Raw genomic sequence first — 14,434 nt, 5'->3', positions numbered from 1 at the left:
GTGGGGCTGCTGGTCCCTCTGGCTGGGGGTCTCTGATGTTTGAAAAAGGCTTTATTGTTATTAAAGGGACACTGTCAGGAGAACAATCGCTTATTGCCCGGGCCTGCCCCAACAGGGCCTAACAGACCCGAGACACTAACCAGAAACCCAGGAAGGATTTTTCTGTGTCCAGCCCCCGGCGCGCGTGTATGTGACGTACACACACACGTGTACACACACACACGTGTACACACGTACACACAGAGCGAGAGAGTCTAGCAAAGGATTCCCCAGCCCGGGAATTCCCCAGAACTCACTTATTCCACCACACTGCCCTGGGCCCAGAAAAGAGGAGATTTCACATGGTAGAGTTGCAGGGACGGGGAGCCAGGATGTCTGGGTTCTCTCCCTGGCTCTGGAGGGGAGTGGGGTCTGGTGGGTTAGAGCAGGAGGGCTGGGAGCCAGGACCTGTGCGTTCTGTTCTAGGTGCTGCTACTGGCTTGCTATGTGACCTGGGGGCATTGCAGCCCCTCTCTGTGCCTCAGTTTCTCTGGCAGTGGAATGTCTCTGTCTGGGCTCACCAACCTCCTGGGGAGGGGGGGCCCTAGTTAATTGGGGTCTACAAAGCACAGTATGAGTTGGGGCAGGGAGGGTTGGTTTCTCTAGGCCCCAGGGCTGACGCTGTGATGGGCTGGATCACAGAGACCCCCTTGGGACTGCCAACTGATCAGAACCCTGCCGGTTGTGCCAGACACCTTAGCCTGCTACAAACCCAGACCCAGGTCTGAACCACGTCCCCCAGAAGCTGCAGGCTTAACTGAAAGCAGCTTAAGAAGCGTTCCTGTCTCCAGCACTCGGACGCCCAGCTCCTAATGGGGTCCAAACCCCCAATAAATCCGTTTTACCCTGTATAAAGCTTATAGAGGGTAAACTCCTAAATTGGTCACCCTCTATAACACTGTAGAGAGAGATGCACAGCTGTTTGCTCCCCTAGGTATTAATACATACTCTGGGTTAATTAATAAGTAAAATGATTTTATTAAATACAAAACATAGGATTTAAGTGGTTCCAAGTAACAGACAGAACAAAGTGAATTACCAAGCAAAATAAAATAAAACACGCAAGTCTAAGCCTAATACAGTAAGAAAACTGAATACAGATAAAATCTCACCCTCAGAGATGTTTCAATAAGTTTTTCACAGACTGGATGCCTTCCTCGTCTGGGCCCAATCCTTTCCCCTTGTTCCAGCTCAGGTTGTAGCTAGGGGATTTCTCAGGACGGCAGCCCCCTTTGTTCTGTTCCAGCCCCTTATATAACTTTGGCACAAGGCGGGAATCCTTTGTCCCTCTTTGGGTCCCCACCTCTCCTTCTCAGTGGAAAAGCACCAGGTTAAAGATGGATTCCAGGTCAGGTGACATGATCACACGTCACTGCAAGACTCGGTACCCGCTTGCCAGCCCACAGGTAAGCAGGAAGACTTACAAGTAAACAGCCATGTACAGTCAATTGTCCTGGTTGATGGGAGCCATCAAGATTCCAAACCACCATTAATGGCCCACAGTTTGCATAATTACAATAGGTCCTCAGGGTTATATTTCATATTTCCAGTCTCAGATACAAGAGTGTCACAAGAACAGGAGGACTTGTGGCACCTTAGAGACTAACCAATTTATTTGAGCATGAGCTTTCGTGAGCTACAGCTCACTTCATCGGATGCAAAAAGCTCATGCTCAAATAAATTGGTTAGTTTCTAAGGTGCCCCAAAGCCTGTATCCGTAAAAAGAAAAGGAGGACAACACAGCTGCTACTCTGAAGAGTGTCACAGACTCACAGGTTGTGCCCACTCGGCCCCGTGCGGTCCATGTGGGGTGCCCCTTTCAGTGTGACAGCCCTTCTCCCCGGGGGGCCACACTCTCTCGGGGTTAAGCCCCTCCACCTCCTGGAGCCGCACCTCTCAGAGCCTTAGCACACCTGTTTCTCGCCGTGGGCCCCCTCAGGGAGTCACCTCACTCTGGACCCCAGGGGCCTCCCCCCCCCCCCCCCGAAGGGGATGATGCAACCCTGTTCTCTAGACCAGAGCAACTCTCAGCCAGCATAAAATAAGAAGGTTTATTGAGCATTGAACCCAGCCCAGGAAACTCTCCGGGCCTCAGGCCTGGCCTCCCTCAGCACAGCACATCCCAGTCTCCCCTGCACCCAGGTGGGCTCTGCCTGCTCCCTCCTTCCAGCCCAGAGCCCCCCTGCTTCCCAGCTGGGCATCTGAAAGCACCAGCCCCAAGCTCACCTCTGTCCACTGTCTTCTCTCCAGGTAAACAGGGTCGTAAACAGGGTCGCCTGGGCCCCCTCTCCTCTCTTTACAGCCCATTGTCCTCCCACTGGCCAGACCCGGCAGGGACTCCTGAGCTGGGCCTCCGGGTCGCCAGTCACTGGGGTCCCAAGTTCCCTCGCAGATCCTCTGTGACAAACTCCCTCTCCCCTCACCTCGTTAAACCCGTAGCACCTAGGGAAACTGAGTCCCACCCCCTCTGCATGCAAACCATAGGAAAACTAAGAAAATCCCCCATAGGAAACATGGAAAAACAAGTTTCAGAGTAACAGCGTGTTAGTCTGTATTCGCAAAAAGAAAAGGAGGACTTGTGGCACCTTCGAGACTAACCAATTTATTTGAGCATAAGCTTTTGTGAGCTACAGCTCACTTCATCGGATGCATAAAGTGGAAAATGCAGTGAGGATGTTTTTATACACACAGACCATGAAAAAATGGGTGTTTATCACTACAAAAGGTTTTCTCTCCCCCCACCCTACTCTCCTGCTGGTAATAGCTTATCTAAAGTGATCACTCTCCTTACAATGTGTATGATAATCAAGGTGGCCCTTAGCACTGCATTTTCCACTTTATGTATCCGATGAAGTGAGCTGTAGCTCACAAAAGCTTATGCTCAAATAAATTGGTTAGTCTCTAAGGTGCAACAAGTCTTCCTTTTCTTTAAGGAAAAACAAGAAACTCCCCCACTGCGTCACAAAGAGGGATACATTTATACAAATAGGATGACCACACTCAGTAGATGATAAGCTTTGGGATGATACCTTACAAGAGACCTTTTGCATGAAGCATATTCCAGTTACATTATATTCACACTCACTAGCATATTTTCATAAAATCATATAGAGTGCAGTGACACAGACCCCCCTCACCCCTCTACTCGGCCTTCTTCTGGATGAAGAATGTGTGGCAGGCCGCGGTCAGCATGGCGACCAGCGTGGCGTATTCCTGGAAGTCGATCTGGAGGTCGCCGTTGGTGTCCAGGTCCCTGAAGAGCCGCTCCAAGATCTCGGGGTCGCGGATCTCCTGCAGCTCAGGGAAAGGCAGTTTATGGGCCCCAGGCCTTTCCCCTCTAGGGGGTGCTGGCCCAAGGGCCTGGCCGACTTGGGGGGCAGGGAATGGGGCACACTTCTCCAGCGGAAAGGCCAACAGGGCTGTTAGGCTGCCTCTGGGACAGTCTCAGCCCAGGGTCCCAGCCTGGGCGCTGGGAAGCCAGCTCCATCAGCTGCTCCCAGCCAATCCCCCCCACCCATTCCTGCAACAGGCTGGGTGCCCCTCGGTGCCACCCCCTGCCGCTGGCGCTCACCTGCACGAACTGCGGCAGCTCCCGGTTGATCAGCGTTTTGAGATCCACTTTCCTCAGTGAGCCCCGGCAGCCGGAGTAGGTGTGAAAAACTGCCATGGTGGAGAGCAGTGCCCGCTCCAGGGCTGTCAGGGCCGGCCTGGGGGATGGGCACGAGGGGGTAAGGACTGGGCGGGGGTTCCCTGCCCCCCAGACCTGGGGGTGCAATGGGGTGACCGGGGAGGGGGCACCAGGGGTTGGTATCAAGGACACAGCAGGGTCCCTGCGCACAGCACCGCTGGGCCCTGCGCACAGCACCGCTGGGCCCTGCACACAGGGCTGGGCCCTTAGCTGGCCCAGAGCGCTGCCCCTCAGGCAGGTGCCTCCAGGTTGCTCTCAGTGCACCTGCACCTGCCCCGCACCCCACCCCACAGGCATTATTAACCCTTTATGGCCCGGGTGGGGGAGCTCACCCTGATGCTGCTCGTCCCATGGCCTGAGGAGCCTGCAGGGTGGCCATGCCAGTCCACTTCACCCCAACCAGCCCCCCCACCATGAGAGCCTCGCCTGCAGGCAACAGGGGGTGGGACTGCAATGGGGCTGGAGAGCTCTATCTGCCAGAGAAGCCCCCCCCCCCCCCACGCTGTCCTTTGCCCTGCCCTGCGGGCTTGGGCTAGGGTAGAGTGAGGGGTGGTCTCCATGTCACTCAGCTGGGGCTGCCAGCACAGGGCTCCAGTTCACAGCTGGTGCTTTGGGTGATGCGGACGCCGACCCCTGTTCCAAGACCTGCCAGGCTCATCTCACCCGGGGGCACTTGGTCCCCAATGACCCAGGCTGCCTCTGAACCTGGGGCTCAGTTCACTCAGCTAAAGAGCGGAGGGGAGGGGAGGACGGGTCAAGCCAGCTCCACTCCTGCCTGCTCCGGACTCCTGGGGATCCTGCCTGCCCCTTCCTGTCTCTCCAGCATGCTCCCTCCTCCCCAGAGATGGCTGCGTTTTGGTGGGGCCAGGCGTATAGCATAAAAGGGGGCATATTATGGGATGCACAGAGCCCTTGGTTCCATGCAGCTCCAATGGGCTGTCCCTTATCGCTTGAGTCACTCATGGAGGTGGTCACGGCTCCCCAGCCCCCCTGGCACACCTCTTACCCTTGGTGGAGGCTGGAAGCCATGTCCAGGAGGCGGCAGAAGCGCTGCACAGAGACTCTCGGGGCTGCCTGTGCTCTGCAGCTCGGCTCCATCGGTGTGTCCGAGACGCCGTGCAGAAGGAATCGCAGCTGCTACGCAATCTCCCTGCACACTAACTGGCTGTGCCAGGGCTGGGGCTTCGCCTCAATTATTCAGCATCCGCCCAGACATTAAAAAGCTCTTAAACGGCTCTAATGGAGCCCTGGTCACTGCAGAGCCCATTAGCGGCTGGGAGAGGGGCTGGAGCCGGCCCGGGTTGCAGTTAGCGCTGCGCCCTGGCCCTTGTGTTTCACACTGAGGATTGGGGTGTTCAGCGGCAGGTAAGATAGGGGGCAGGAAAGAGGGGGGAGACTCTGGGCTGGCAAGGAGGCTCGTCATCCTAATCAGGGGAGCTGGGGGGGGTGTCGGATCATCGAAGTGTAGGGCCAGGCAGGTCCTCAAGCAGTTCTACTCCGGCCCCCGAGATCACCGTAACCTCCTGGCTCGCAGCCCCAGAGCTGCCCCCACGGGGGTTAAGGTGCCCCAGGAGCACGGCCAGGGGGTGGGAACTGGGCGCCCCAGGCCCCAGAGCTGCCCCCATGGGGGTTAAGGTGCCCCAGGAGCACGGCCAGGGGGTGGGAACTGGGCACCCCAGGCCCCAGAGCTGCCCCCACGGGGGTTAAGATGCCCCAGGAGCGCGGCCGGGGGTGGGAACTGGGCGCCCCAGGCCCCAGAGCTGCCCCCACGGGGGTTAAGATGCCCCAGGAGCGCGGCCGGGGGGTGGGAGCTGGGCGCCCCAGGCCCCAGAGCTGCCCCCACGGGGGTTAAGGTGCCCCAGGAGCATGGCCGGGGGGTGGGAACTGGGCGCCCCAGGCCCCAGAGCTGCCCCCACGGGGGTTAAGATGCCCCAGGAGCGCGGCCGGGGGGTGGGAGCTGGGCGCCCCAGGCCCCAGAGCTGCCCCCATGGGGGTTAAGGTGCCCCAGGAGCACGGCCAGGGGGTGGGAACTGGGCGCCCCAGGCCCCAGAGCTGCCCCCATGGGGGTTAAGGTGCCCCAGGAGCACGGCCAGGGGGTGGGAACTGGGCACCCCAGGCCCCAGAGCTGCCCCCACGGGGGTTAAGATGCCCCAGGAGCGCGGCCGGGGGTGGGAACTGGGCGCCCCAGGCCCCAGAGCTGCCCCCATGGGGGTTAAGGTGCCCCAGGAGCACGGCCAGGGGGTGGGAACTGGGCACCCCAGGCCCCAGAGCTGCCCCCACGGGGGTTAAGATGCCCCAGGAGCGCGGCCGGGGGTGGGAACTGGGCGCCCCAGGCCCCAGAGCTGCCCCCACGGGGGTTAAGGTGCCCCAGGAGCGCGGCCGCAGGCCTGGGGAGCTGGGCGCAGGCCTGGGAGAGGCCACTGGGCCTCAGGACTCCTGGGTCCTCGGGGGGCGTCGGGTCTCCCAGTAGGGCCAGGGCAGGGCCTGTCCCTGCAGCGGCCCCCGGCCGGGCCCACACCGGGGGCTTGTGCAGGTTGGCTGACGGGCGCCATCCAAGCCCCCGGTGGGGTGGGCGGGGTGGGGGGCAGGGGGATGCTGAGGTTGCCATGGCAACGGGAGCCGGGCCGCCGGGATTGGGTGCCCCGGTGCTATGGCGACGAGCTTCGGCGCATCACCACGTGCGCTGCCATGGCAACGGGGCGCCCCGCTGCCATGGTGCCCTGTGGCGGCCTGTCCGCCGAGCTGGGGCCAGGAGCGGGGCGGGGGGGCATTCTCTGGTCCAGCCCCTCCGGTAGCCAAGTCCCGGGCGCAGGACAGGCCATGGTCGCTCCCGTCACCAAGATGGCGCCGCCCATTCAACCGCCAGAGCGCGATGGCGGCGCCCACAGGCAGGGTCACGCCGTTTGAACCGGAAGCAATCTCTCTCTTCCGCTTAGGCTCCCGGAAGTGACCGAGCTCTTCCGGAAGTGATCATCCGCTGTGGATGGGGGCTCGTGCTCGACGGACGCCGCCGCGGAGCCGCCGCACCGGGGAATGGTGAGGCCGCGGGGCCGCCGCGTCCCGCCTGGGGGGTGGGGAAACCTCCGCGCCTGGCCGGGCTGATTGCGCATGCGCGGCCGGTGGAGGGCGCGGGCAGCCAGACTGAGCGGCCCAGCGCGCATGCGCGTGATCAATGTCTGGGGGAGGATGGGGCTGCTGTGGAGACCCCCCAAGGGATAGACCCCTCCCCCCAGGAGGCCTGCGTCCCGCCCCAGCTGTGCTGCTGACGTCATGCGCGATCGGGGGAGGGTGGGTGAGCGCAGTGTCTCCTCGTGCCTCAGTTTCCCTACCTGTGAACAGGGTGATGGCTCGCGACTCCCCGGGGCAGCGGCTGGGCCTGGGGGGAGGGGTCTGTCGCTTGGGGGGTCTCCATTGCAGCCCCGCCCCGCGCGGGGGTCTCTGCGCCCCGCCGGCTCTGTGGGGGCGGCCGGGGCGGCGTGTCGGGGCTCAGGGTGACGCAGCCCCTTGGTCGGTCCCGTCTGCCTTCCCCTCTCTGCTCACCGCGCTCCTACGCGCCCCCCTGGGCCATCCCGGGAGCCCCTTCCCCCCTTGGTAGTTCCACCCCTCAGTGTTCCTGTGAGCTGTTATCCTGCACCACGTTCCTCCGCAGAGTTGGCTGCATTTGAAGTGGAGTGAGACGTGATCTCTGTATCAGATCCATGCGCTGCAGTCCTGATGTGGGGTCTCCCTCTCTGGAGTTGTGGGGAGGTTTGCATTATGGGGTCTCTAGGGCTTTCTGACATATCACATGTAAGGTTTGCCCACAGCCACCTGCTTCCTGGCATTGGGCAGGCTGGTGCAAGGGAGCGCAGGTTCTCTGTGGCTGAGCCCAGTGTGATGCCTGGCATCTGATCTCTTTGATGTGGAGGGGTGTGGCTCTGTCTCCTCTGTCCTGGTGCAGACGTGCTGGACTCCGGACTGATGGCGTCAGGTACGGCGAGCCGCTCTGAAGACGAGGAGTCGCTGGCAGGACAGAAAAGGAGCTCGTCACAGGTCTCGGGCTCTATCCCCAAACGGCGGAGCTCCTCCAGGTACCCAGGAAGGGCCAAGGGCAATGAGGAGGGGTTGGGGTTCCCTGCATCGTGGAGGGACCCTCCCTAGCGGTAAGGATGGATCAGGCCAGTGCAGTCCCAGAGAGGGGGATGGGAAGTTGGGACGTGGGGCTTCTTGATGTCCTGTGATGAACCAGGTGCTGCTAACTCAACAGGAGCATCAGGCCTGGAGCCCGGCTCACCAACCGCAACCCTGAGCTGCAGTGATGGTTGGACTCGGAGCCACCAGAGGGCGCCCCACACCCATCTTGCTGCTGTTTGGGGGGTGGAGAGCTGGCTCCAGGTAGCCAGGTGTGCAGCGGGGGCCTGCACGTGGGTGGAGGGGCCTCACCTGGGGCCTGTGTTTGACCCACTAGGTTCATCAAGAGGAAGAAGTTTGATGATGAGCTGGTAGAGAGCAGCCTCGCCAAGTCGTCCAGCCGGGCCAAGGGGCCCAGTGGGGTGGAGCCAGGCCGCTGCTCGGGCAGCGAGCCCTCCTCCAGTGAGAAGAAGAAGGTGAGGGGGAAAAGAGAGTGGGCAGCGCCCTGCGGGGCCTGGTGCCCTGTCTGGTCTGGAGGAGGTCCCTCTGTCTCTGACCGTGCCTAAGGCTGGGTGTGCTGGGGAGGAGACACTATGCTGTGGGGAGGGGGTTTTTCCTAACCTCCAGCTGGAGATCAGCCCTGAAGCCTGAGCATGGAGAGCTTGGGTGGCTTTATCCCTGAGGGGGAGGGGAACAGAGAGAGCTGTCGGCCAGTAGATCCTGCAGCTCCCTGAGGGAAGAACACACAGGCCTGGCTCAGCGCAGAGACCTCCCCATGCCAGGACTTGAAAGGGCAGAGGGCAGGAGGCTCCCGCAGCCAGCTTGGGACAGAACTTGGGAGCCACAGAGCCCCTCAGCAACCATGCCGAAGGGACACCGTCACTGTGGCAGTCAGCAGCTTTCCTGCCGGGCTGTGACTCGCTGGGCAGAGCCTCGGTTAATTCTCTCCTGTGGGGCCTGGTTCCTCTTGCTGGTGGACGGCGAGCCAGAGCCAGGCAGTTTCATTCGCTGCCTGCAGCCAGTTCGCTTCCTGGCTCCGGCCCTGCTGGCTGGGCTTGGACGGGTAAGCGCGAAGTGTCATTGGCGCTCGGACATCCACCTTCCCTGGGCGCGTCCTGCCCCCCGGACGAGGGCTGGCTAGGTTGGGTGGGGGGGCTGTGAAGGGCAGCCCCCATCCGCCCATCATGGCCTCCAGCAGTGGGCCCCGCTGGCCAGGCTCAAGGACTCTCTGAGCTCCTTTCCTGGCTCGTGCAGGTATCCAAATCCGTCTCTGCACCCGTCACCCCGAGCCCGGTCCCAAACTCCAGCCTCCCCAAGCGGATGAAGAAAAGCAAACAGCCCCTGCAGGTGACGAAGGACTTGGGCCGCTGGAAGCCTGCGGATGACCTGCTGCTCATCAATGCTGTGCTCCAGGTAATGCTGCCATCCTGCTCGGCAGGGCCAGGCCAGGCTGGCACCTGCCTGGGAAACGTCCCAGCAGGGAGTGGGAAGTCAGCAGAGCTTCTGGGGCGGGGCCCGTGGCTCTGGGGGAGACTGTTCTGTCAAGGTCTGGCCACCTGCCATGGCACCTTGTACCGAGACCTGGGGGTGCTAGTCCCGGTGTCCTAAACTCCAGCCCTGGCTGATTACACGCTGCATCCCAAACGCCCTCGGCCTCCCAGAGCCCTCGGCTCCGTCCTCGCGCCGGTTCAGTCGCGCCCCAGGGGCCGGAGGCTGGGAAGCGTTGCCCATGATGGCTGTTTGAGCGGCGACGGGCATCCCGGTGGCGTGGCCGTCAGGGCCCCTGTGGCCGCGCTGTGGGTGCGGGGACCCAGCCCTAAGTCTGGCCTCTCTTCGGGCCCCTGCAGACCAACGACCTGACCTCGGTCCACCTGGGCGTCAAGTTCAGCTGCCGCTTTACGCTGCGGGAGATCCAGGAGAGGTGGCACGCGCTGCTCTACGACCCGCTCATCTCCAAGTGAGTGCCAGGCCACCAGGCGCGGACTCAGCCAGGGGCAGGCCACCCGTGGGGCCGCTGCTCCAAGCATGGCTGGTTTCCTGCTGCTGGTCACTCGCCCAGAGGGGTGGCTGGGGTGGTGTGAGGAGTCTCCCATCCCCCCAGCTGTGGCTCTGGGGAGCAGTGAGTCCGAGGGGCAGAGCCCTGCCCTCTGCTTGGCGTCAGAGCCGTGAAATCTGAGTTGGTAGCTGACGTGGTCACTGTTCCCTCCCCAGGCTGGCCTGTCAGGCCATGCGACAGCTGCACCCCGAAGCCATCACTGCCATCCAGAGCAAGGTGCTGTTCAGCAAAGCCGAGGAGCAGCTGCTGAGCAAGGTGGGATCGGTAAGGCTCACTCAGGCCCCCTCTGTGTGCAGGACGCGGTGACACCTGGAGGCTGAGCCAGGTGGGATTGGTACAGCCCGGGCAGCCAGCGACTCGTGCTCCTGGGGAAACGGCAGAGTCCCCTCCCTGCCAGCGGGGGCGAGAGTCTGGACCTGGAAGGCGCTCCGCTCCCTCTGCCCAGGGGAGGAAGGGCCATCTCCGCAGACCGTCCTGCCGGGTGTCCTTCACCAAAGTGCCCTGCAGCCAAACGGTTCCCGTGCCCCCCAGGGAGTCCTGCTGTGTGGGAGCTGCACTGGCCTGGCCCGGGGCCCCCGGCGCATGTGCTGTGGTTCCTGGCTCCTTCCCCGTGGCACAGACACCCCAATTGCCCAACGGTGCTGCTGGCACAGAAATCCCAGGGGGCCGATGCCACAGGAAAGCCTGGGAGAGTCGCCAGGCCATGCCCCCTGCCCCATGGCCCCTCATGTACTCTGGCCCAGGAGAGCCCAGCAGGTTCCCTCAGCCCTGCCCAGCGGAGCCCCCTGAGTGGTAGCCCTGGGCCGAGTCGTGGGAGCTGGCACTGTGATCCATGCAGACGCATGTCCCCAGGCTCCCACTGCCGGGAGCCCGGGGCTGTCCTGCCCCCTAGGGGTGGGTTCTGGAAGCCGCAGTGACCCGTCTGTCCTTCCGCAGACCAGCCAGCCCACGCTGGAGACCTTCCAGGGCCTGCTGCACGAACACCCCGAGGCGCTGCACCCTTCGCGCACGGCCAAGGCCCTGCAGGCCCACTGGCAGCTGATGAAGCAGTACCACCTCCTGGACGACCAGACAGGTGCGGCCCGCCCGCCCCACCGCCCGCCCTTGCCCTGCGGCTGGGCCCGGCGCGAGAGCCTGGAACTGGGGCCCAAGTCACCAGGCTGGGCCCCGAGAGCGCGGGGGGCTTGTGCTGATGCAGGGACTGTGCTAACCCCTCCCCCCGCCCTGTGCTTCCGTTCAGTGCAGCCGCTTCCCAAGGGGGACCAGGTGCTGAACTTCTCGGACGCGGAGGACGTGATTGACGACAGCAAGCTGAAGTGAGCGTCTGCGGGGAATGTGGGGGCTGGGCGGGGGGTCCTTCCCACCAGTGCACAGGGGCTGGCATCACATGCAGCTCATGCCACAGGCCATATCCCCTGGGCTGCCTGGAGCCCCTCGGTCTGATTACCTTCTTGCTGCTCCCCAGCCCAAGCTGCTGCAGCCACTAGCTGGAGCTGCCTGCCCCCTGGAGCCCAGCTCTGCAGCACCAAGCACCAGCTCGCTGGCTGGCTGTAGCTTCGCCCGTGCCCCAGTGTGCGAGGGCCCAGTGCCCAGCAGGCCTGGCTGCCCTTGGCGCCCTGGGGGGCAGACATGGTGGCAGGTGGCTCCAGAGGGCCTGCGCTGGGGCTGCATCAGGCCCCGAGAGCGCGTGTTAGGGATCCAGCCTACCAGGCATCCCGTGGGCGTGCGTGTGAGGGCAGCTACCTGACTCCTCCCCTGTCCCTTCCCTGCAGGGATGTGCGGGACGAAGTGCTGGAGCACGGTGAGTCTGACGGGACCTTCGCTCCGCTCCCTGCCCCTGGGGCGCCGGGTGGGGGAGCTGAGGGGCGCCCCAGCCCCTTGCGGGTTCGGTTAGCGCTGTGCCTCGGACCCGTCGCCACAGCCCCATCCAGCCGGCCGCTGCTGCCCCTGGGCCTGACAGCCCTTCTGCCCTGACACTGGGTCGGCGCGCCCTAGAGGGGAAAGACCCTGTACCCCATTCTCACCTCCTGAGCCAGCCAGTCCCTGCCCTGGGGCCAGATCAGAGCCGGTGCCCCCTAGAGGGGAAAGACTCCGTGCCCCATTCCCTAGAGGGGAAAGGCCCCATTCCTCACCCCCCTGAGCCAGCCAGACCCCTGCCCTCAGGCCAGATGGGAGCCAGCGCCCCCCGGAGGGGAGAGGCTGCATATCCCCTCCCCCGAGCCAGCCCGTTCTCCCCAGGGCCCCGTCACCCCTGTGCCGGCCCGAGCTGCCCCCTGCACTTCCCTCCTTGCAGAACTGGCCGTGGCCGACAGGCGCCAGAAGCGGGAGATCCGGCAGCTGGAGCAGGAGCTGCACAAGTGGCAGGTGCTGGTGGACAGCATCACGGGTGAGAGCCACGGGGGCTCTGCTGGCCTGGCTCAGAGCGCTGAGCTGGCCGAGGGGCCCTCGGCCTCCGGGCCATGGGGGCGGGGCTGGGTGGGACAAAGTCCCAGCGTCCCCCAGGGCAGTGAGCGGACATCCACGCTGCAGGGTTGCCTGGGGCTCCTGGGAACCGTGATGCTCAGGATCAGTCTGTGCCTGGCTGAGACCCGGGGTGGGGGGTCTTTCCACCCAAGAGCCGTCGGGGAAGGTGGGGGCGGTTCTCCCGGTGTCCCGGGGGGGAAGGTGGGGGTGGTTCTCCGGGTGTCCCGGGGGGGAAGGTGGGGGCGGTTCTCCGGGTGTCCCGGGGGGGAAGGTGGGGGCGGTTCTCCGGGTGACCCACGGCGGGAGGTGGGGGCGGTTCTCCGGGTGACCCATGGGTGGAGGTGGGGGCGGTTCTCCGGGTGACCCACGGTGGGAGGTGAGTCTGTCTGAACTCTCTCCTCCCTCGTCCAGGAATGAGCTCCCCGGACTTTGACAACCAGACACTGGCCGTGCTCCGGGGGAGGATGGTGCGTTACCTCATGCGCTCCCGAGAGGTGAGTCCTCGTGGGCCAGCTCCCCGGATCAGCCCGGCTAAAGGCCCCGAGATGCAGGAGTCACTCTGCAGCATGGCCCCGGGGTGGCCATGGTACAGGCTCCGAGCCTGCTGCTGGGCACACAGGGAGGGGCTGCGCCCTAGTGGGCGGAGCAGAGGGGGCTCACTGCAGGGCAGGGCTGGCTGATGCTTAGAGCCACCTGGTCCCTGCCCACCCTGGGGGAGCACGCAGGTGGGGGGGGGCAGCACCTGGCTAACAGCCCTCGCCCCCCAGATCACGCTGGGCAGAGCCACGAAGGACAATCAGATTGACGTGGACTTGGCGCTGGAGGGCCCTGCCTGGAAAATCTCCCGCAAGCAAGGTAGGGGGGCAGGGCCGACACACCCATCGGGGGCAGAGCTGTTGTCAGCCAGGGTGGGCCTCATAGATCTGTCCATGGAGGGGCAGGGCTGTGAGCATCGGGGGCGGGGCTCCCACACGGCTCCAGGGTGGCACTGCTGGGGTGTGGGGCGAGGGGGCACCTGGTACCTGCAATGGGGCGCTGCCCAGTGCTCCAGTCCCTGGGTGTGGGGCTCAGGCCTGTGCTCTCCCTGTGGGGCTGGACACTGGCGACGCCCTGCCTGGTAGCTGGGCTGTGGGTGGGGTCCCCAAGGCAGGCGGTAGGTCTCTGCGCCCCCTCACCGCTCCCCCCACCCCGCTGCGCCTTGCAGGCGTCATCAAGCTGAAGAACAACGGGGATTTCTTCATCGCCAATGAGGGCCGGCGGCCCATCTACGTGGACGGGCGCCCCGTGCTGGGGGGCAGCAAGTGGAAGCTCAACAACAACTCGGTGGTGGAGGTGAGCACCCGGGCCTGCTGCGTGGGCGGGGGATCGGCCTTCCTGCCGCTAGCCCTGTGGGGAGGATGGATCCTGCTCCCCCGGGCTCAGACGCCCCCTGACTGGGTGCCCCAGGGGAGCCCCTGGTGGTGGCGGCACTGCGGGGGCTCCCCCAACTCCAGAGCTGCCCAGGCTGCCAGGAGCTCTGCTGGGCCTTGCCCGGGCCCTGCCCGTGCTGACCTCCCTCTCCCCTGCAGATCGCCAGCCTGCGCTTCGTCTTCCTCATCAACCAGGACCTGATTGCCCTCATCAAAGCCGAAGCTGCCAAGATCCCCCAGCAGTGAGGGGCCCTGCTACCGTCAGGTGACTGCTGGCTTCACCCGCCGCAGGCTCCCAGCCCCCTCCTTTCCCCAGAGGCTGGGCCTGGCCCTGGGGCCGCCCGCTCCCCTCTGGCTGGGGGGCAGAGCACAAAGGTGCCGGCGGCTGCACCTCCTGTGTCACGCGGCGGGGGCCGGACTGCACGATGTTACCTTCCAAATAAATGCATCCAACCTACTACTGGTCTCTGGGGCCTGCCGGTGTCAGGGAGGGGCTGGCAGCGAGAGGGCACCAGGCTCTGTCCTGCCGCAGTGAGTTCCCCCTGTTAACAGGGCAGCCACTGCCCCTCTCCCTGCCCACGGGGCCTGCCCTGCCTTGGCCGTCGAAGGGGGCCTGCGGCTGGGCCCAGCGCGACTGCCCTACCCCACGTCGTAGGGGCAGTGAGTGTA

At 63.9% G+C, this 14,434-nt stretch overlaps 2 protein-coding genes across 4 annotated transcripts; one reads left to right on the top strand and one right to left on the bottom strand.

Annotated features, from left to right (window-relative positions):
* Window positions 1-2,941: 2,941 nt before the first annotated feature.
* LOC140900662 (protein S100-B-like) lies at window positions 2,942-6,578 on the bottom strand. The gene is made up of 3 exons (XM_073318272.1): window positions 4,734-6,578; window positions 3,611-3,746; window positions 2,942-3,330 (listed from the first exon to the last, which is right to left on the bottom strand). Exons 1-3 carry the CDS (start codon window positions 4,823-4,825, stop codon window positions 3,181-3,183), a joined length of 378 nt encoding a protein of 125 aa, XP_073174373.1. The 5' UTR covers window positions 4,826-6,578; the 3' UTR covers window positions 2,942-3,180.
* Window positions 6,579-6,663: 85 nt separating this feature from the next.
* On the top strand, window positions 6,664-14,222 carry MCRS1 (microspherule protein 1). Of its 3 annotated transcripts, XM_073318270.1 has the most exons (14): window positions 6,664-6,763; window positions 7,668-7,797; window positions 8,175-8,313; window positions 9,092-9,250; window positions 9,685-9,794; window positions 10,049-10,157; window positions 10,830-10,968; window positions 11,134-11,209; window positions 11,666-11,694; window positions 12,187-12,279; window positions 12,768-12,850; window positions 13,124-13,211; window positions 13,561-13,688; window positions 13,925-14,222. In XM_073318270.1, the coding sequence occupies exons 2-14, from the start codon at window positions 7,688-7,690 to the stop codon at window positions 14,009-14,011; spliced, it is 1,350 nt and encodes a 449-aa protein (XP_073174371.1). In that variant the 5' UTR covers window positions 6,664-6,763; window positions 7,668-7,687; the 3' UTR covers window positions 14,012-14,222. The 3 variants fall into 3 exon arrangements, with proteins under 3 accessions (XP_073174371.1, XP_073174370.1, XP_073174372.1); XM_073318269.1 differs by having other exon boundaries at window positions 10,830-11,209; XM_073318271.1 differs by lacking the exons at window positions 6,664-6,763; window positions 7,668-7,797; window positions 8,175-8,313; window positions 9,685-9,794 and having other exon boundaries at window positions 9,135-9,250.
* The last annotated feature ends 212 nt before the right edge of the window (window positions 14,223-14,434 follow it).

Source organism: Lepidochelys kempii, chromosome 20 (genome assembly GCF_965140265.1).
Source record: "Lepidochelys kempii isolate rLepKem1 chromosome 20, rLepKem1.hap2, whole genome shotgun sequence".
Taxonomy (NCBI): domain Eukaryota; kingdom Metazoa; phylum Chordata; order Testudines; family Cheloniidae; genus Lepidochelys; species Lepidochelys kempii.
This window is presented reverse-complemented; position numbering and strand designations above follow the sequence as displayed.

Coding starts and splice junctions, on each gene's coding strand:
- LOC140900662 (XM_073318272.1), bottom strand. CDS start 4,825: ATGGAGCCGAGCTGCAGAGCACAGGCAGCCCCGAGAGTCTCTGTGCAG. Junction 3,747..4,733: donor GCTTCCAGCCTCCACCAAGG/GTAAGAGGTGTG, acceptor CCCATCCCCCAG/GCCGGCCCTGACAGCCCTGG. Junction 3,331..3,610: donor AGCTGCCGCAGTTCGTGCAG/GTGAGCGCCAGC, acceptor CCTGAGCTGCAG/GAGATCCGCGACCCCGAGAT.
- MCRS1 (XM_073318269.1), top strand. CDS start 7,688: ATGGCGTCAGGTACGGCGAGCCGCTCTGAAGACGAGGAGTCGCTGGCA. Junction 11,695..12,186: donor GGACGAAGTGCTGGAGCACG/GTGAGTCTGACG, acceptor CCCTCCTTGCAG/AACTGGCCGTGGCCGACAGG. Junction 13,212..13,560: donor GAAAATCTCCCGCAAGCAAG/GTAGGGGGGCAG, acceptor TGCGCCTTGCAG/GCGTCATCAAGCTGAAGAAC.